The sequence below is a fragment of the Pongo abelii genome, chromosome 8 (genome assembly GCF_028885655.2).
Source record: "Pongo abelii isolate AG06213 chromosome 8, NHGRI_mPonAbe1-v2.0_pri, whole genome shotgun sequence".
Classification (NCBI taxonomy): domain Eukaryota; kingdom Metazoa; phylum Chordata; class Mammalia; order Primates; family Hominidae; genus Pongo; species Pongo abelii.
In genome coordinates this window covers 100,377,891-100,398,782 of record NC_071993.2, presented here as the reverse complement: position 1 = coordinate 100,398,782, position 20,892 = coordinate 100,377,891, and the positions used below count along the sequence as shown (strand labels likewise).

The 20,892-nt window shown below is 44.0% G+C and overlaps 1 protein-coding gene across 1 annotated transcript in view; it reads right to left on the bottom strand.

The window, feature by feature from the left end:
* The window catches only part of PDE6C (phosphodiesterase 6C), a 52,665-nt gene extending 32,808 nt beyond the window's left edge, over nt 1-19,857 (bottom strand). Inside the window, exons 1-8 of the mRNA XM_024253860.3 lie at nt 19,378-19,857; nt 11,823-11,975; nt 11,627-11,716; nt 10,544-10,684; nt 6,974-7,048; nt 5,919-5,983; nt 5,753-5,819; nt 3,332-3,379 (exon numbers count right to left, since the gene is read on the bottom strand). Of these exons, the coding sequence (XP_024109628.3) occupies nt 3,332-3,379; nt 5,753-5,819; nt 5,919-5,983; nt 6,974-7,048; nt 10,544-10,684; nt 11,627-11,716; nt 11,823-11,975; nt 19,378-19,857 (1,119 nt within the window). The remainder of the gene's footprint in view (nt 1-3,331; nt 3,380-5,752; nt 5,820-5,918; nt 5,984-6,973; nt 7,049-10,543; nt 10,685-11,626; nt 11,717-11,822; nt 11,976-19,377) is intronic.
* Between the last annotated feature and the right edge of the window lie 1,035 nt (nt 19,858-20,892).

Here is a 20,892-nt window from a genome sequence, read left to right as displayed (position 1 = left end):
GTGAAAGAACTTCATGTGTACTTGTCAAAGCTTCCAAAATAAGCTTTGCTGACTGCTTCTCAGTGTTTCAGGAAATATTCATTTGCTACTAGTTCATATTCGTTTGTTTTGCCATTAGCTAGAGCTTGTTGACAGACAAGTGACAGAAGGAACCTAAAGTTTAAGAAAAATTAGTAGGACAAAAAACTGAGGAAATTCTATGCAATTTTCCTCCTGTGAATTGGGACCACTTTAATTGATGTTAAAGGAAGACCCCTTAGTCCACTTCAAGGAACACTATGGCAGGCAGAACAATGGCCCCCAAAGATGTCTATATCCTAATCTCTGGAACCTGTGAATATATTATCTTACACAACACAGGGGAACTAAGGTTGCAGATAGAATGATGGTTGCTAATTAGCTGGCCTTAAGATGGGGAAATTAGCCTGGATGTTCCAGGTGGACCCAGTGTAATTACAAGGATCCTTAAAAGTAGAAAAGAGGTTAGAATCAGAATGGGAGAAGGAGCTATGATGACAAAAGCAAGGTCAGAGTGATGGTGCTGCTGGCTCCGCCAGGGGAAGGGTCACCAGGCAAGGAAGGCGGGCGGCCCTGAGAAGCTGGAAAAGGCAAGGAGATGAATTATCCCCAGAGCCTCCAGAAAGCAAGAGTCCCACCAGCGCCGTGATTTTAGCCCAAGAAGACTCATTTTGGAATTCTGACCTCCAGAACTGTGAGATAATACATTTTGTGTGGTTTTAAACCACTCAGTGGCAATTCGTGACAGCAGCAATAGGAAATGAATCCATTATGCCCCCAAGAAACACAGTCTGAGAACCACTGCCTTTGCAGGTTTGCTCTGACGGCAGTTCTTTTTATATCATTGGCTTTTCTATCAAACTTCTCAGGTGCGAAAAGGAATCGTAAGAATCAGGGTGGGGCCTGAGCAGGGAGGGACAGAATCAGAAGACGGAGCACAAAAGGAGGGTGGTGGTTTGGGGAGGGTGGCCACCCGTCCTAGTCCGCTCTGCGGAATGATGCACAGGTGATGCCATTGAGGAGCAGTGGGGAGGGAGGCTGGAGGTGCTGAGAGAGACATCAGACAGAGATACAGTCCCGACCCTTTGCAAAGGAGAAACGGAAGGATGGAAGATTGAGGGGAGCCCCTTAGACCACCGCGATGTTCTGAAACTGTTTGCAGAGCTGTTAGGCATTCCTGGGGCCAAAGCTGCCTGGCAGGGGATCTGGCTGTCTTCCAGGAGTAGGCTTGCTTTCCTGTCCCTGCCACACTCAGTTACCAATTGGGAGTGGCCTGTGGAGCGTGTGGCCTCAGTGCAGATGTGACCATGGATTTCAGGCCAGCAGCCATTGCACAGCTACACGTCCCACAGGTGGAGATCTGAGAAGCACATTTTCATGGGCACCACACTGATGTTTCCCAGGGAACTGGGAAATCCCTGTGGCCTGGAGGTTTATCCCACACTGGGGACTCCCCAAGGCCCCAGGGAGGCCCCAGGCCTCCTCTCTGCCCAGTCCATCAGAGCACATCAGAGCAGCAGCTGCAGTGGAGCATGAGAGAAAGGGCCTCACATTTCAGAGCAGCCTGCGTTCTCCTGGGCCAGCTCCATTCCCACTCCCTGTTTAGACAATGACTGCTTAAGGTTCAGACTCTAGAAAATCATTGTCCCCCTTTTGCTGGCATGCATCCTATTCTGACATCCACCTGCCATAAATATAGGGATCAGGCCTGGGCACAGCATGGTCATAAATAAGCTTCAGTTGCAAGGAGGAAGGAGCTAGAGCAGCCATATGGTGTTTACATGTTTTCCATGTCAATCAGCAAAGGGAGGAGCAGGCAGATGCACGTAACAAAGCAAGTGTGTACAGCTTTCCCCAAGGTGTGGTGTGGTTCTGCAGCTAAGGAGGCACGCTGCAGCCTGGGGAAGGCTGTCTTTTCCTAAAAGGCAGAGATGGGGCTCTGCATGTGAGAGAGACAGAAAAACAGACCCCAACGGTACCCACTGGGGAGGGCAGTCTCTATTTCTGACTGAGATCAGGGCTCTAAGGGGATGTTTTTTTAAATACAGGACAGAGAACAAGTGCCCAGAGGCAGAAAATAAAAGGCTGTGGAGCCAAATGCCGGTTTATCTCTAACAGTCAGGTTGGGAGGAGGTGACAGGTGGGGAGTGGGTGGCAGAGATGACAGGTGAGGAGGGATGGGCAGGTAGAGAGGGGAGTGGCAGAGATGACAGGTAGGGGGTGACAGTTGGGGAGGGGGTGGTGAAGACGACAGGCTGGCCCTTCTGGTGGGCTGGATGAACTCGGGGGGCGGGGAGGGATCAACTCAGGTCTGCAGCCAGGTTCCAGCAGGAAGCCCTGATGGGGAAAAGTGGGTCAGCTAGAGTAGCACATACAGAAGCTGATTCCTGGGAGCATCTGGTGGTGAGTGGAGGCAGATTGCCTAGGCAGTGGGTCTCTGCACAGTGGAGAAGGAAGGATACAACCGAGTCTAACAGCAGGAGCAGCTCTAAGGACTCAATCAGAATTGTTGATTTTCCTGAGAACAGTTGCAATAAGCTGCAGGGAAGTGCTGCTGAGAAAACCACCAGGAGAGCAGGATTCAGGATGTAGGATGTAGCCAGCCAATCATGCATGCAGAGAACATTTATTGAGCATGAATACTGTGCCAGGCACTGTTGAGCCCTTAGATCAGGGATCCCCAACCCCTGGACTGCAAACCAGTACTGGCCCATGGCCTGTTAGGAACCAGCAGGTTATACAGCAGGAGGAGAGCAGTGGGCACTCTAGTGAAACTTCATCTGTATTTATAGTCACTCCCCATTGCTCACATGACTGTCTGAGCTCCGCCTCCTGTCAGATCATCAGCAGCATTAGATTCTCATAGGAGTGTGAATCCCATTGTGAACTGTGCATGTGAGGGATCTGGGTTGTGCAGTCCTTATGAGAATCTAACTAATGCCTGATGATCTGAGGTGGAAGTTTCATCCCAAAACCATCTCCCACCCCACCCTCATTCTGTGGAAAAATTGTCTCCCACGAAACCGGTCCCTGGTGCCAAAAAGGTTGGGGACCACTGCCCTAAATGACCAGGAGTGTAAGCAAATGGAGGAGTGGCAGGTCCCCTCCCTGGCCTTCTGTCTTATCTTTCTTTTCTTCCTTCACTGAAGAATCTGCTACTTGCTGGCCCAGCCAGGGTGAGTGGGAGATGGACCTGTGTGTGCCTGTGGCCACACCTGAGCATCAGGCGGACTCTGGGGGTGGAGGAGAGGCGAGAGCATCCACCCCCCTACCCCAGCCCAGAGAGGTGAGGCCTGACCCAGAGTGCAGTTACCTGAAACGTGAAGTATTCATCCGCAGGGGCATTCATCATGTTACAGATCTGGAAGGCAAGAGGAGACAAACATTCTGAAACATTGTGTGGTGGAGCCCTCTAAGCAGAATAAGAAAGAACGCATTGGGAGTGAGGATTTCGTACATGGCTCTTGACTACTTGCAGGCAAATGGACCTCAGCTAGGCCACAGCTGCTAACAACTCATTCAAGATGGCTTTCCTGCTGCTAATTAAATCACTGGAGGACATGTGGTACCGTCTCTGCCCCTTCCCACTTCCCCAGACTCCAGGGAATTCCCTTCAAATTCAAAGCAACAGGCTGCTCAGGCCAAGGAGAGGAGAAAGCTGAGAAATCCTAGCTCTGCTACAGCCAGTACGAGCAGCAGAGCTAGGATTGCTTTTTTTTCCTTCTTCCTAAAGTGAGATTTGGGTTAGAAGATGGTGGTTAAGAGGCAGGAGGAAACAGCCAGATAAGTTTTTAGTTACACCAAAGTAAGGATTCAGTGGGAGATATCACTTTACTTAGTGGAATTCACAGACTATTGCTCACATCTATAAGGACAAGAAATCACTCCATTTTGGATCATTTTAAGTTTTCTGTACCTTGGGTCATAATCACAAATGGATCTTAATAAAAGACCATGTCTTTCCAAGAGATAATTAAAATCATAGCATTTTATTTGATTTTATTTTTTATATTTTTTGAGACGGAGTTTTTGCTTTGTTCCCCAGGCTGGAGTGCAATGGTGCGATCTTGGCTCACTGCAACCTCCACCTCCTGGGTTCAAGCAATTCTCCTGCCTCAGCCTCCCAAGTAGCTGGGATTACAGGCACCCGCCACCAAGCCCAGCTAATTTTTGTATTTTTAGTAAAGACGAGGTTTCACCATGTTGGCCAGGCTGGTCTCGAACTCTTGACCTCAGGCGATCCACCTGCCTTGGCCTCCCAAAGTGCTAGGATTACAGGCATGAGCCACCACGCCCAGCAATCATAGCATTTTAAAGCCAGAAGGGATCTTAGCAATTAAGTTCATACTTTAAAAAAAAAAAAAAATGAAGAAATGGAAGCCTAAAGAGATTAAGTGATTTGTTTAAATCTATGGGATGGAACTAGAACTGTGAGCTCCAGAATGGGTGCTGGGGAAATCAGCTCTCCTGGCTGGGAATTGGGGAAATCCTTGGCTTGTATCAGTTGCCAATTTCCATGGTCCCAATTCCCCTGCCATGGGAGATTTCAAGCTGCCAACAGTTTAACAACTTGCTCATAAAAGTCCTAAAAAACTAACAATCTGACAAGATCTAAGTGGGCTCCCTCCTTAAATCTCCACCTCACCAAACTCTGCCTGCCTCTTGGCCCCAAGGTAAGTGCTTTCTGAGAATAATTGAATGAACCATGTCTACTATTTTTGTAGTACTCTTACAAAGAAAATGTGAGAATCTTTCAAAGTTTTTATAAGCATATATAGCCTAAGAATTTAAGGAATCTTTCATGCCATGCATTAATTTCATGATCTAACTTGAATAAATTACATCATTTGATGGGCTGAGCACCCTTCAACTGTGTTTTTGAAGAGGCAAAAAGCAGCTTATTCTTCTTTTTTGAACTTTTCATCAGCAATTATCTGTTTTAGTCCTTTCTTTGAAGAACATTATGTTCTAAATGTTATAAGAACATTTACAGGTGGGTCAAGACCTTAGAGGCCCAAGCTTTTAACTCAATATTGAAAAGTTCCGCATCCCACACCATCCCCTCCCCATCCCCCACATTTATGCTTTAAGAAATTGACTGATGTACTTGAGATAGAATTAAACCCAGTCATTAAATCATAGTCATTGGATTCCAAAGGATATCTGAAATGTGTGTGGCTACAGAATAAGAAATTGAGGGATGGAGGAACCTTTCTCATGCTGACTAAATATTTCTGTGTAGAGTTCAGAAGTCTCCAGTTAACCTACATTTGACCGTCAAGATTCTTCTCTCCTTTGTCCTATGCCAAAGGAAGTGATCATCTAGCTTTTTTTTTTTTTTTTTTTTGCGGAGTTTCACTTTGTTGTCCAGGCTGGAGTGCAATGGCGCGATCTCGGCTCACTGCAATCTCCACCTCCTGGGTTCAAGTAATTCTTTTGCCTCAGCCTCCCAAGTAGCTGGGATTACAGGCATGTGCCACGACGCCCAGCTAATTTTGTATTTTTAGTAGAGACGGGGTTTCACCATGTTGGTCAGGCTGGTCTCGAACTCCTGACCTCAGATGATTCGCCCGCCTCAGCCTCCCAAAGTGCTGGGATTGCAGGCATGAGCCACCGCGCCCAGCCCATCTAGCTTTTATTGGATGCATTCTTGCTTTCACAATTGTATCTATCTCTTAGCTAATAAGAGTTTCTTGCAATATTATTTAAAATTTGAATTTGTTCAATAACTTACAAATCCATTTTCAGCAACATATGTTGGCAACCCACTAATGAGTGTCCAGTGGTCTGCAGGAGGTGTCCTTGGGGAAGAGAAGAAAAAAATCATTGCAATATAGAGAAATGCAACATGTGCAAAAATACAATGGCAACTGCGGCAGCAACTTCCTGTCAATACTCACGGAATCACTTTGATCTCTTCTTTTCCATGTAAAATGTAATCAATGATTTTATAAAAGTTGACTTCCTAAGAAAGAAAGAGGATATTATGGGAATAATGTTATTTCCCAAAGAAATCATTTTTCATTGGGGAACTTGTACTTTAAAACTCTTACAAATAGAACCTTATTTCCCAACCACATTATATTATAACATAAATTATCAAACTACTTATATCCTGGCTACAAACTTATAATAAAACCAGAAATATTATTGGCTGTTTATCTACATGCACAAGGCTCAATAAATTTTGTTTTTAAAAAGTTGAATTGCCCCCAAACAGCTTTTGGGGTGTGGGGGATCTTTGGCTACCAAATCATCAGATAGTCTGTTTTTATTTTCAAGTGATCCCTTTTGTTGTCCAGAAATACCTGACATTAATAACTTCACTAGAACAAATCACGTAATTTCTCAACTGTAGTCAGTTTTACATTATATATAGTGACCCGTACCCTCCTTTCATCAGTGACTTATCTGAACAGGTGCCTCAGAAACAGGAGGTTACACTGCCAAAGCTGGAAGGGACTAGATAATTATTCTCTCTGTTTCATGGGGCAGATGATGAACCTGAGGCCTGGACACAATCCATTCCCTTCTCTTTCCTGTGTGCTATGGACACAGGGGTTTCTGCCTTCATGAAGCTTGCAGTCAAGGGGGAAAGTAAACCTAACCCAACGCTTCCTTAGAGATTCTAATCTCACATATCTGAAGAAGGGCCCAGGTACTTCTTTAAAATGTTGTGCAGGTGGCTCTGATGCATCCCTCCCTGTTGAGAACCACTGGTCTACCAAGCCCTGGCTTTATAGAAAAGGAAACGGAGAGGTTCAACAAGGAGTTAAGGCAAGGGCCAATCAGCTGTAGCTTGGGGCATAGCTGGGACTAGAACCTCAAACTCCTTGTCTAGTGCTGTTTCTACTACTCCAGGTCTTCCCAGGCCAGTGCTCTATGCACTGTGGCCTCTTAATTTTAGCACCTGACACCATGCACAGATGGCATCAAGGAAGACATTTGCACGTACCCTGCCATCAGGTGTCTTTGGACCTTTATAAGGCTCTACTTCTCCAAGCTTGATTGGCCATTCATCGTAGAATTCCTGGAGGCAATTAGATTTAAGTATCATTAAACACACTGTTCCATGACCTATCATATCTTATATGAATTTTATGTGTTTGTATATTTTATGTTAATCTACATAATTCTGGAATTTTAGTGCTGAAAGATCTACAATTCACAGCGATACTGGTTAGGAATTTTTGACCGTGAACACATTACTTAACCTTTTACATCTGTAAAATAGGGATAACAAGAGAATTTGTACTAAAGAATTGTTGTGAGGATTAAATGAATAATACATATGTAACATCTACCCTGGCACATAGTTCAAAATACTCAATGTATAGCAATTCTTTCATAGACAATTAAGCTAAATCTGGTTTGATTGAGAGGCTTGGCCAAGGTCACACAGAGTGGCCAAATGTTGGTTGCTTTACCCAACATTCATTCTCTGTCTTTTCCTTGCTAGCATAACCTGATACGATTTGAGTATCAAGTGGTAATTTTCCATCAGACCACAGCCCACGAGTGGTCTACATGAGGTGCCTATATCAGTTTAAGGGCAGTATGTGGCCCAGCTCTGGACAATGAAGAAGGGGGAGAAGTCTGCTGAGGGACTACTGCCAAAAGGTATTCCTCAGATAAAAGCTGATGAGAGTGACATTTGGAGAAAATGCCTCCCAGTTGTGTCATGTCTATGTGCCATGATTTGAGCTGCAACAGCCATCTTTCCACCATAAGAGGAGGCCTCACCAACACGCTGCAGGTAGCAGAGACCTTGCCAGGAAGAAAGAGAAAGCACCTGGACTTTAATGACGGTACTGATCTCTGAATCAACCAGTACTAGCGCTGCCCTACCTTGTTAAGTGGGAGAATAAATATCATATTGTTAGAGATGCTTTTAGCCGTGTCTGATGTTTCTTACAGCCAAAAGAATCCTAACCAACATATTCAGCTAGAAAGTCCCAGAACCAAGATCAGAACCCAGCTCTCATAGTGCTTCATCCTATGTTTACCCACTTAGAACAATTACTCTGAAAAAATAACCTGCAATCACACGAACACGAAGAAATATAAATAAGGCCAGGTGCGGTGGCTCATGCCTGTAATCCCAGCACTTTGAGAGGCCGAGGCGAGTGGATCACTTGAGGACAGGGGTTCGAGACCAGTCTGGCCAACATGGTGAAACCCTGTCTCTACTAAAATACAGAAAATCAGTGGACATGGTGGTACAGGCCTATAATCCCAGCTACTGAGGCATGAGAATCGCTTGAACCTGGGAGGCTGAGGTTGCTGTGAGCCAAGATCATGCCACTGCACTCCAGCCTGGTGACAGACCGAGACTTTGTCTCAAAAAAAGGAAAGAAAAGAAAAGAAAAAATATTTAAATAATATGGTATCATTAGTTATTTTGAACTAGAAGGGTAGCAACAGAATTAAAGAAGATGACACAAGGGCATTATATTGTGAATACTACTACATGTTTCAATATTTCTACTTTAATTAAATTTTTTTAGAATACAAAAACCTAAAGTTGGTAAAGATAATATTGATTATCCACATAGTGTCTACTATGTAAATTCTAGACACTATGTACATATAGTGTTTATATATATAAATATACATATATATATATAAAATCTCTAATTCTCACAATTGATAAGAGAGATGTCCTCATTTTACAGATGAAGAAGCCAAGAATCAGGTAGGTTAAAAGACTTGCTGACAAAAGGACAAAATCAAAGAGCTGACACTACCTGACTTAAGATTTGCCATAAAGCTGCAATAATCAAGACAGTGTGGTATTAGTGAAAGAATGGACAAATGAATCAATGAAACAAAATAGAGAACCCAGAAATAGACCCTCACAAATATAGTTAACTTGGACAAAGGAGCAAAGGCAATGAACAAAGGATAGTCTTTTCAACAAATTGTGTTGGAACAACTGAACATCTACGTGTAAAAAAAGTGAATCTAGAAACAGAAATTGTACCTTTCACAAAAAATAACTCAAAATGGATTGTACACCTAGATGCAAAACACAAAAGTATAAAAATTCTAGGCGATGACATAGAAGATCTGGGTGAACTTGGGTTTGATGAGACTTCATAGATACAACACCAAAAGCACAATCCATGAAAGAAAAAATATAGATAAATTGGACTTCATTAAAATTAAAACCTCTGCTCTGCAGCAGACACTGTTAGGAGAATGAAAAGATAAGCCACAGACTGGGAGAAAGTATTTGCAAATCACATATTTGGTAAAGGACTTGCACCCATAATGTACAAATAACTCTTACAATTGAATGATAAGAAAACAACATAATAAAATGTGGGCAAAAAATCTGAGCAGATATCTCTCTAAGAAGATATACAGATGGCAAGTAAACATATGAGAAGATGCTCAACATCATATGTCATTGGGGAATTGAAAATTAAAACAACAATGAGATACCACAACTGATACCCCAAATACTAACATTAGCAACTGCTAATACCCAAAATACTGACATTAACAACCGCTGGTGAGAATGTGCATCTGGAAGACATGCAAAACAGTAAAGTCACTTTGGAAGACAGTCTGCCAGTTTCTTACAAAGATTAATTCATCTTACAATATAATCCAGCAATTGCCCTGTTTGGTATTTACCCAAATGAGTTGAAAACATGTAGACACACATAAACCTACCTACAATGGTTACAGCAGCTTTATTCACAATCACTAAATATTAGAAGCAACCAAGATACCCTTCAACAGGTGAATGGATAAACAAACCTGCCATACAGTGGAATATTATTCAGTGATAAAAAGAAATTAGCTACTGAGTCATGAAAAGACATGAGGGAAATTTAAATGCATATTTCAAAGTGAAAAGCCAGTCTGAAAAAGCTACCTACCATATGATTCCAACTATACGGCATTCTGGAAAAGGCAAAAACTATAGAAACAGTAAAAAAAAATAATTGTGGCTACCAGGAGTTTGGAAGCGGTGAGGGAAGGTTGAATATGTGAAGCACAGAGGGCTTTGAGGCACTGAAACTAGTCTGTCTGATACTGTAATAGCAGATATATGACATTACACATTTGTCAAAACCCAGAGAACTGCACAAAGGATGAACCCTCATGTAAACTATGGACTTTAGTTAATAATAATATATCAATATTGATTCATCACACCACACTAATGCAAGATGTTAATAACAGGGAAACTGGGAGAGGAGATTGGGAGGGAAGAGCAAACTCTGTACTTTCTAATCAATTTTTCTGTCAATACTACTCTAAAAATAGTCTATTAATTAATGTAAAAAAAAAAAAACAGACTTGCTGAAAACTCATACTACTAGGAAGTGGAAAAACCAAGATTCAAGCCTACATCTTTTTTGCTCCAAGACACAAACTTTTACCTCTGTTCTTGTGATCAATCATGACTAATTATTTACATAGTGTGTCTGTTTTTTAAGGATCACATTTCCTGTGGTGTGTGTTTTATAGGTGATGTTAGATGAGATAAAATGTGTAGAATAATAAGAACCTTCTCCTTGGTCATGTCCAGCAGTCCAATGGAGTATCGTTCACAGTTCAGATATGTTCTAACCGTGTAGAGCGCTTTATGAAACTGTCGCTCAACATCTGTGAGTTCTTCAAATACTTTATTGGCTGACCACATAAGGATCTGAAAGTAGGTATCAAAAAGAAAACAGAATAAAGTATGCTATGGAGAGATAGAGCATTCGCCACAAGAAAATATGAGGTGCATCAAATAAAATAAATGCATATCACTGGAAAGTGCAATTCTGATTTTGAACATGTGTACGTCCAACAAACTACTCAGATCCTCTAGGTGAGATGATGAGTAGACCTTTGCAAGCCTGCGGGTCTATGGAGAGAGAGAAGCTATGATTGGTTCCTGTGTCTAGATGTTTTGGCTCCAAAGGGGAAGTGCTCTGAAATTGGATGCAGGGATGGTCCCTGGGCAGAGAATCCAGTATTGGTGGCCCACTGGCTCCTGCTGGCCCTGATGTGGAGAGAGCCACATACCTCCTTCCACGCATCCTGAGCTAGCTGGAGGTAACCTGGAGAGTTCAAATGGGAAGGGACCTCCCTCTCAGCCTCTACTCGTGCATTGTACTGGTGAGGAAACTGAGGTCCAGAGAGTCGGCCAGACCTAGTTATCTTAGGTACCAATAGTGCCCTTTATCCCTCTTTCTCATGGAATTAGGAATAATACACTCCTCAAATTAATAGGTTTACTATGACCCAGGAATTGCTGCAAGCTTTATGTGAGAGCTAATCGCTAATAGTCACAACAACCATCTGAAGTAGGTACCATAATTGTCATCACCATCTCATAGACAGAAATGCCAAGTCCACTTGGGATCTAGACTGAAGAAAGCCAAGCCAGTTGTGCACACAATTGGAGAGTTTGGGGTGCAGGGCAGTGTGGGTGGGGAGAGTGGCAGGAAGATCATGAGAGGACACGTGGGACTGAAGTTTGGGGATCTGCTCCACATGGCTTAAACCCCCAGGAGGAATAGGAGGGTTCTGAATTTGTTGTCTCTGGGCGGCTTTGTCAGAATAGGTCAGCATGGAATGACTAATGCTGCCTTCCTTTTACCTGGCTTCTTCGGGATTCAATATTGTACATGTAGCTGGTGTGATGAATCCTTAGGATGATAGACACAAAGTTGAGGTATTTGGAAAAGACCTACAGATGGCAGAGAAGAACAAGTTATGATTGTGACATCTTTTCTTTGGTTATACAATAAATAAATTTCCTGAGCCTCCAACCAGATGCCCAGGGTTAGCATTACCTCTTCATCCTGTTTGGAAAATTCAGACGCATTTACTTTGTTAACTGCCATGATTACAGCAAGAACCTCCTTGCCCACCACGATCGGGGTTGCCAGCAGGTTCTTAGTGACATACCCAGTTTGCTTGTCCATGAAGTCAGAAAAATGGCTGTTCTGAAAGAGACAGTCACATATTCGTCAAAGTGGCACAGAATCATAGAGTGGTAGATCTAGGGATGATGACAGATCATTCTCTCTCATTTAAATGCTACCAACAGATAACCAGGGCTCCAGTACAGTGGTCCCCAGCACACAATCCCACTCCACCTGCCATCCTATGACTGCATAGAAGGGAATTGCCCATTTCAGAATAAGTGCTGCCAACCTGAGCTATGGCCTATTTAGGTAACACTGAGGCTGGGCCAGAAGAAAAGAGGTGATGAGACAGCCAAGTGGAAAGTGAGGTGCTAAGAGGAAGAGAGGGGAAGGCACGAGGTTACAATAGACAGCAAGTGCATGCAGGGAAGGAGAGCACAGCTAGGAATACAGACACAGTTCATTGAGCACTTCTCTCTCGTTACAAAGGGAAAACACGCACTTGAAATCATCAACCCATATGTCATAACATAAAGCAAAAATTATCGTTGCCCCCAGTTCCTTCCAATCTAGCCTATTAGAAGAAATCCGTGCTAACTGCTGGTGTGCCTCCTTCTATGCCTTTCTCTGTGCTTGAACAAAGAGTTTTCTATTTTTTCTAAAATTTCCTTTTCTAATTGCTTGTAATAGTTTCATCACTTAACAATGTCTTAGGGACTTCCCTGAAGACCAATGCATATGGATGTGAACTCACCTCTTAGATCCATGCACACTACTCCACCCTGGATGCTCTACGATCCACTCAACTGTCCTCTACTGATTTTGCCTGTTTATAGTTTTCCCCACTACCAACAATACTGCACTAATCCTTCTTGCTTTTACTTTTATGTGACAGATTCCCAAAAAAGGAAATCCCTTTCGCTGGATCCAAAGGAACATACAGTTTTTCTTTACATAGATTACTTTGATGAAAGGTTCACATTCTGAGGCTGGGCGGGGTGGTTCACGCCTGTAATCCCAGTACTTTGGGAGGCTGAGGCAGGCAGATCTCCTGAGGCCAGGAGTTCGAGATCAGCCTGGCCAACATGATGAAACCCTGTCTCTACTAAAATACAAAAACTAGCCAAGTGTTGTGGCACACCCCTGTAATCCCCGCTACTCAGGAGGCTGAGGCAGGAGAGTCGCAGTAAGCCGAGATCGTGCCATTGTACTCCAGCCTGGGCAACAAGAGCAAAACTCTGTCTCTAAAAAAAAAAGAAAAAGAAAAAGAAAGGTTCACATTCTAACTTCCACTGACCCTGTGTGAAAGGATCAAGGACTACCCTCTTGCCAGCATCAGATGCTTATCAGGTTTTTAATGTTCTACCAAGCTTATGTCTTCCATTCCTATTTTTTTTTCTTTCTCTGGGAGAGAGGAAAGTGGATCTTCCCAGATTCAGACCTCATAGAGTAGATCGAGAGATGATTCTAATCCACTGGCCATAGCAAAGGCTGAGTAATGAGTCTAGAGAAGCGCACAAATGGAAGGACTTGAGAAAAAGGTCAAGGAAGGCAATTATCTTATTAGCTATCATTTCAGAGAATAGCCACTCACGGTGGGTTTAGACCCAGCCTTCCTTAGGTCATGACATTCTTCCCTTTGAACCTAGGACTTCTTCAATTAGAACTGAACTTTCAGCCTGAACTCTGAGACTCGTTGGCCAAAATTAGTGCGGTATTCCTTCCACAGTTGTATTATTTTCATTTCCCTGTGTTGGCAGTGCTTCTAAAAGCAGCACAAACCTTGGAAACTGGATTCTGTCTGGTTTCCAATAGAAAAAAAATGTGAGAATTTTCTGGGTGTGTCATTTCCAGGCCAGAGTTTCCACCAGGGAACAAGGGCTGGTTGGCCGGTAGAACTCACGGAGCTCAAATGAGATTAGCAGTCCTGAGACATGCCTCAGAATCACCTGCAGATTAATGCAGCAGATGCACTGAATCCTAATCTCCTACAGTGGAACCTGCACTTTTACGTGGCCCAGGTAATTCTTAGGCTCAACCCAATGGGGAATCACTCCTGTGGAGGATCACCAGAAATGGTACTGCTCTCAGAGGAAATGTGTGATGTAAAGGGGATAAAGGCAGCCCCTCACTCCAGATCTCTTCTATACCTTTCCCAGAGTGGAAACACACAAACCAACTCTTGAGGCATCAGCGTTGCATAAAGTCAAGGAAGGTATTGGGGTCAGACTTTCTTGGCTGAAACTGGGTCCCAGTGTACTAGCTGTATGGTCCTGGGCGTGTTACTTACCTTCTGTGTCCTCGTTTTCTAATCTGAAAATAGGGGTAATGCTTCCATCTACTGCCTAGAATTCCTGATGTGAAGATAGAATAACATAGTATAGGCTGAGCACTTAGAAAAAAAAAGTGTCTGGCACATAGTATTCAGTAAGTACTAGGAAGAGGAACTTAGTACTTTTCTAGGCTTTCCTGAATGAGAAGTAGTTCTTTTGCAATTACCATTTTGCTTCTAGTTTTAATTTTTCTAGCCAATTCAAATCACTGAAGAAATCAGATGCCCGTAGCTGGATGTAGGCCTCCCATACCGCGGAGCACCCTTCCTCCAGAAGGCCAGCATACTCCCTCACTCATGCCACCAAGAACCACATTTCTTTTCTATCCACTTTATCTGTTACTTCTCTCTGTTTCCCCATAGCATCTTCACCCTCAGACCAAAGTGTCTGCAGTTTTAGATTCTTTCTCTTAATTCACTGCTTGTGTAGGCCCGCTCCCATTGTTTCCCTTCCACCCTGTCATCCATGCAGATCACATCACCTTCATTTACACAGCCTGGGCACTAAAGGAATCATCGAAATATCAGAAACGTGCACCATGGGGTGAAGTTAGCCAGGACTTCTTTTTGTCTTTTTTTTTGAGACAGAGTTTCGCTCTTGTTGCCCAGGCTAGAGTGCAATGGCGTGATCTCTGATCACTGCAGGCTTCACCTTCCAGGTTCAAGCGATTCTCCTCCCTCAGCCTCCCAAGTAGCTAGGATTACAGGCACCTGCCACCACACCTGGCTAATTTTTGTATTTTTAGTAGGGACAGGTTTTCGCTGTGTTGGCCAGGCTGGTCACAAACTCCTGGCTTCAGGTGATCCACCCACCTCAGCCTCCCAAAGTGCTGAGATTACAGGTGTAAGCCACCGCGCTTAGCTGGCAGCACTTCTTTGAAAACACATTTCACTCTGCAGCTTCAAACTTAATGCCATTTTATTCCAGATTCTAAACACAAGGAAATGTTCTTAAGTTCAATGGACTGTTTTGAGAAAATGGCTTGTAAGTTTCAAAATTTAATACTTGCTTATTATTGCATCTGAAAGCCCTAGATAAACCAGCCATCAAGTTACAGGATGGGGATGGGGGAGGGGTTTTTGTGTTTTATTTTCACTAGCTCAAAAAATCCTTAGCGAAGTTTCTTTGCATAAATCCTGCGTGTGTCCCTTGATGGTTCTTTAGAGAAGCCCTTGAAGGCAGCTGGAGAACATTGTTTAGAGCAACAGGAGGCCTGATCCCTTATCAGATGTCAGTATTGCTAAATCCTGATTAAACATCCTTAACCCCTGAGATCCAAAGCAGAAGTAGAGGAGGAAAGGAAGAGAGAGGAAGGAGGACTTCTAAACCACAGTCAGAATCAGGATCACCCATAGTTTATGGACAGCTTTCCAAATAGAGAAAAAAACGACTTAAAGAGGATATCTCTCAGTTTCCTGTTGTTAAAAGTCTTCCTCTCAGCACTTTGGGAGGCCTATGTGGGCAGATCACGAGGTCAGGAGTTCAAGACCAGCCTGGCCAACATGGTGAAACCCTGTCTCTACTAAAAATACAAAAATTAGCTGGGCATGGTGGTGCATGCCTGTAATCCCAGCTACTGGGGAGGCTGAGGCAGGAGAATGGCTCGAACTTGGGAAGCAGAGGTTGCAGTGAGCCGAGATCGTGCCATTGCACTCCAGCCTCGTGACAGAGCGAGACTCCGTCTCAGAAAAAAAGTCTTCCTGCCTTCAACTTGTTTTAATACAGGCAATAATCATTGATGCTTCTTTGGCCAACCATATCCAGCTCCTAAACGCCTACTGGCATAATGACAATATTATCACAGCTATCATTTATTGAGCATCTACTATGAGTCAGGTCCTTTATATGCATTTAATCTGTACATTTGCTTATCTCCATTTCTTAGGGGTAGAAACTCCATCACACAGTTACTAAGTCACAGACATGGATCTTCACCCAGTTCTGTCTGATGCCACAGCCCTCTCCCTATACCAGTGGCTTCCCTGTTACCTTCATGGACCCTCCAAGGTTGGGAGTATGTAGTTCTGTACCTTTGTCTAGGTGTGAGAAGTCTTTCCCTCACCTGCGCCCGCACTGCTAGCCAGAGGAAAGTTGTGTGTGGTCAGGGATGTGGTAGAAAGAGGGAGGCCTCCAAGACCTGAGTTATTGCCCCAGATCTGCCACTTCCTGTCTACCTAACTTTGAACGATTCCTACTACGTAGGCTGGAAATAAAAGTATGATCCTTGTCAGAGAACGTTGTTTAAATTGTCAAGTGCAATGAAAAGAGGAAGAATTAATCAGATATTTCATTTGAAACATTGGTTCCTACTTCCTTTCCCATTGCAAATCTTACTGCAGCGGCTAAAGCATGTGAAACCGCAGGGTGTGAGGTAGGCAAACAGCACTGGACACATACTCAGCTACCTCCGTTCCAACCCTTCTCATCCACAGACACACACCATGGACCTGGGGGAGATACAACTCCTATGGCCTCAACTTCCTGTCCTCCATAGGACAGAGTTGGGCTAAAGGCTTCAAAAGCCCCTTCCATCTCTACTATTCCACAGTTGATTTGAAATTCACTTCCTCCTCCTGTATCTGCTTACCCAAGAGACCAGTGGTTTTCAACATTGGCTGCATATTAGAAGTAGCTGGGGGAGCTTTTTAAAAATACCAATGCCTCGGCGGGGCGCAGTGGCTCACGCCTGTAATTCCAGCACTTTGAAAGTCCAAGGCGAGTGGATCACCTGAGGTCAGGAGTTCAGTACCAGCCTGGCCAACATGGCAAAACCCCGTTTCTACTAAAAATACAAAAATTAGCCAGGCATAGTGGCGCACCTCTGTAGTCCCAGCTACACAGGATGCTGAGGCAGGATAATTGCTTGAACCCGGGAGGCAGAGGTTGCAGTGAGCCAAGATAGAGCCATCGCACTCCAGCCTGGGTGATGGATCAAGACTGTCTCAAAAATAAATAAATAGTAAAATAAAAATACTAATGCCTGAATTCTAATCTTTGAGAGTCCACTGTAACAATAAAGCCACCAATATGGTTTTGTGGATTGTGTTTGTTTTTTGAGACAGGGTTTCATTCTGTCACCCAGGCTGGAGTGCAGTGTGTGAACACAGCTCACTGCAGCCTTGGCCTCCCAGGCTCAAGCCATCCTCCCATCTCAACCTTCCAAGTAGCTGGGAACTCCAGGCACACACCACCATGTCTGGCTTATTTTTGTATTTTTGGTAGAGACGGGGGTTTCCTATGTTGGCCAGGCTGGTCTCGAACTCCTGGGCTTAAGCCATCCACCCGCCTTGGTCTCCCAAAGTGCTGGGATTACAGGCGTGAGCCACTGCATACAGCTTAATATGGTTTTAATGTACAGCCAGAGTTGGAAATTCCCACTCTAGAGAGAAAAAATGTGAAGAAGCAGTTGAAATGAAGAACCAATGAGGTCTCTGTCTTTCCCGTGAGCACAGAACTGTATCTGTCTTCAACACACATTTCTCTGTGTCCCACCCAGAACAGCCAGGAGCCCTCCAGAGAAGAGAGGAGAGACTCCCCACTCCCAGATGAAGTGCTCCATCCATGCCGTGATGCTCACCATGGACAGCCGCAGACCAAAACCACCTCCAAGCAGCTCCATGCTCTTATTTCCTTCTCACCACAGAGAACTGGGCTCATCAAAGTATAACAGCAGAAATCATTTTACCCATCTCTTCTTTAAAAGCCTTTCAAAAAATTGCTGAATGTCACTTTTTCAAGTTTGATGTACTAGTAGGGATGGGCTCAGTTGGGGACCCTCAAGGAGCATATTCCCATGAGAAAAACCTCAAGATGTGCAGACATTGCCTTCCAGTTCGTTGTCTAGAGAACTTTGCCCTAAGGACGCGCATCCATTTAGACACCTGAAGCAGCTGCAGTCAGGTTCAAAAACAAACTTAACCCAGTTTAAACTCACTGAAAGGAGGAATTATTCAGGACTGAAGGCCCTACCAGGCCCCATGGTAACCCTTGCACCTGAGTGGTGTTCTGTGGTTGTTTGCAGAGAGTCGCTCATGTTTGATGACTTCCACACCTCTTGGGTCTGTGTGACCCTCCCCCTATAATCAGCTTCAGGAGGCATTTAGGAGATTATCCTCCTGCCTCTCCAGCTGCCCTATTCACCCCTGCACAGAAAGCATTTCACAGGTTGTTCCCATTCAACACTGTTCCATCATAATCCACTTTTCCCTTTTTGTTAATGGTAAACTGTAATAATGGACCACATGTGTAGAGAAGGAGCTGCCAGGAGAATCTCCAAGCTGGTATCCTTGATTATTGCTGAGGGGAGGGATGATGGGTGATTAGCATTTCCTCCTTTGGTTTATTTGTATCTTATAATTGTTTAAAAATGAACATGTACACTAATGATAAGAATAAAGTTTTTCTATTCCTATAAGGGGCATCTCAATGCCTTGTATTTGTGCAGTATGCTGTTGGTCTTCAAGAGGGTCCAAATGTCCCATTTACGTGATTGGAATTCATTCTTGAAAGATCTGGGTTATGGAGCAGTGGGAGTGGTCAGTTGCACTTAACCATCACCTAAATTCACATATGTAATGAATTCCAAATTTGAACATCTGAACTTTCAAATGGCATCATTTTTTCTTTTTGCACATTTGGTCAATAGATGAAAGAATTGATTTACTAGCAAATCCATCCAAAAAACCTGAATGTTTTCAAAGGACTGTGAATGAGAGGCATGGGGAGCAGTTCACAAGTCTTGGCATCTGGGCACGTTGGCCCATCTCCCTAGTGGGGTGGTTTGTTTTGCTGGTGTTGCTGAGAAGGAAAGTCCCCCCAGAGGACTGGAGGAGGCGTAAGGGAGGGGGTGTGGAATGCACCAGGTCCAGGTAGGATCACCTGATAAAATGCCAAACTTTACATGGAACATACTTATACTTCAAAAAATAATAATTCATTGTTTATCTGAAATTCAAGTTCAACTGGGCAAGTTGAAATTTCATTTGCTAAATTTGGCAACACTAGGCCTGGGTGATCCTATTCCCTGCCACCCACATTCCCCCGGTTATTGCCACACTAATGCCACAAGGATAGCACTATCTCTCTTTCCCATTTGTTCCTCCCTGATCCTGCCAAGACCTCTGCCCCACTGTCATAAGGCCACCTACCTTTTTCACATCTGGGACATTATGAGTTTTCTTCGTGTGAGCAGCCCAACCCACTATCCCAATGTCCAATGGAAACACAACTTCTTTGTCAGGGCCCACCAGGTTGTCCTCAAACTTGGAGGTGGGGGTGACATCCAGCAACCTAGAGGCCACCTCAGGTATGCCGTTCCGGGACCGGCACAGGAACATGCTGCAGCGGTCAGCCTGGAGCAGGTGGGCCAGCCTCTGCAGGGCCCTGTGAACCCCCTGCTCTGGGGTGCCCCCCTCCTCCTGCACGGTCCACAGCAGCTCCAAGCACAGGGCCGACTCCTCCACCTGGGTCAGCTCAGAGAAGGACATGCTGGACTGGACTGGCACCTGGCTGTTCTTGAAGATTTCTCCCAGCACCTCCACCCGCAACTTCCTCTCAAAGTACTCCTTGGCAAACTGAGGGTTCTCCTCCAGGTATTTCTCCACGGCATCTTGGTTGATCTCACCCATGATGTGGCTTGCTTTGCTGCGTTTGTTCAGAAAGGACGACCTTCAGAGCACTACCTGAGGCAGAGTGATGAGAAGGAAATACATCCTGGTGGAAATTACTGAGGAAACCATAAATGGTCCCTCATAGGACTTCCAAAGGTCAAGCAGAAAGCAGAGCTTTCAAACTGCCTGTAACTCTTGGGATGTGACAGAAGGCCCTGGCTTAGGGTGGGATTCAGGAAGCAGAGGATTAAAGAGTTCTTCAGGACACTAAATCCCTGAGCATTAGTAGCTCATAAGTCCCTAGCGAATCTTCAGAGCATCTTAGATCAGCCCAGCAAGTAGCAAGCTGAGGTGTCTATTCCAGAAAAATAACTGAATGTCGGCTGCTGTCCACAGCAAGGAAGAATCACTGACATATCCATGAATGACATGACATTGGCAACAATTGGCACTTTGAATCGTTCTTGTATGATAGCTATAGGAAGTAAAACTATTTAGACCTCAGAAGTGCTTGGATTTTCCTTTGTTTATATAGCAACTTTAATGAACATCTGGGAGATATGGAACAGTTTAGCATCACCACAACATAAAGGTGAATATTAATCTTTCCTTTTCTTAAAAGTCTTTTGATCACCAAGGTTGCTTGGCCTCCTCTTTCTCTAAAACCTTCACTTCTCAGTCCCTGTCACTTTAGAAAGCTTGACCTCAGAAGTGTTTTAAAGGAATAAACCTCAAGCTTATTACTAAAGAGGTGAACATAGCAAAATATTTGCCAATGATGCAAACCTAATCAAGTCATGAACTGAGTAATAACCCTTGTCGAGAGACTATAATTACAAAAGGTAACCTACATAGTTACTAGCTGGGTTTTTCTGCTAAGTATCTTAGTTAGGATTTTGTTTTCAATAGTAATAGCCAGACGTCATGCGATTTTGCTCCAACGTACAGTCTACTAAATCTACTAGATGATAGATATCTTGTCTGTTGCTAGGATCCTTAACGTCTCAGGGGCTACTGGCATAGAAAGAACGCTTACCACTACTTAGTTTTGTT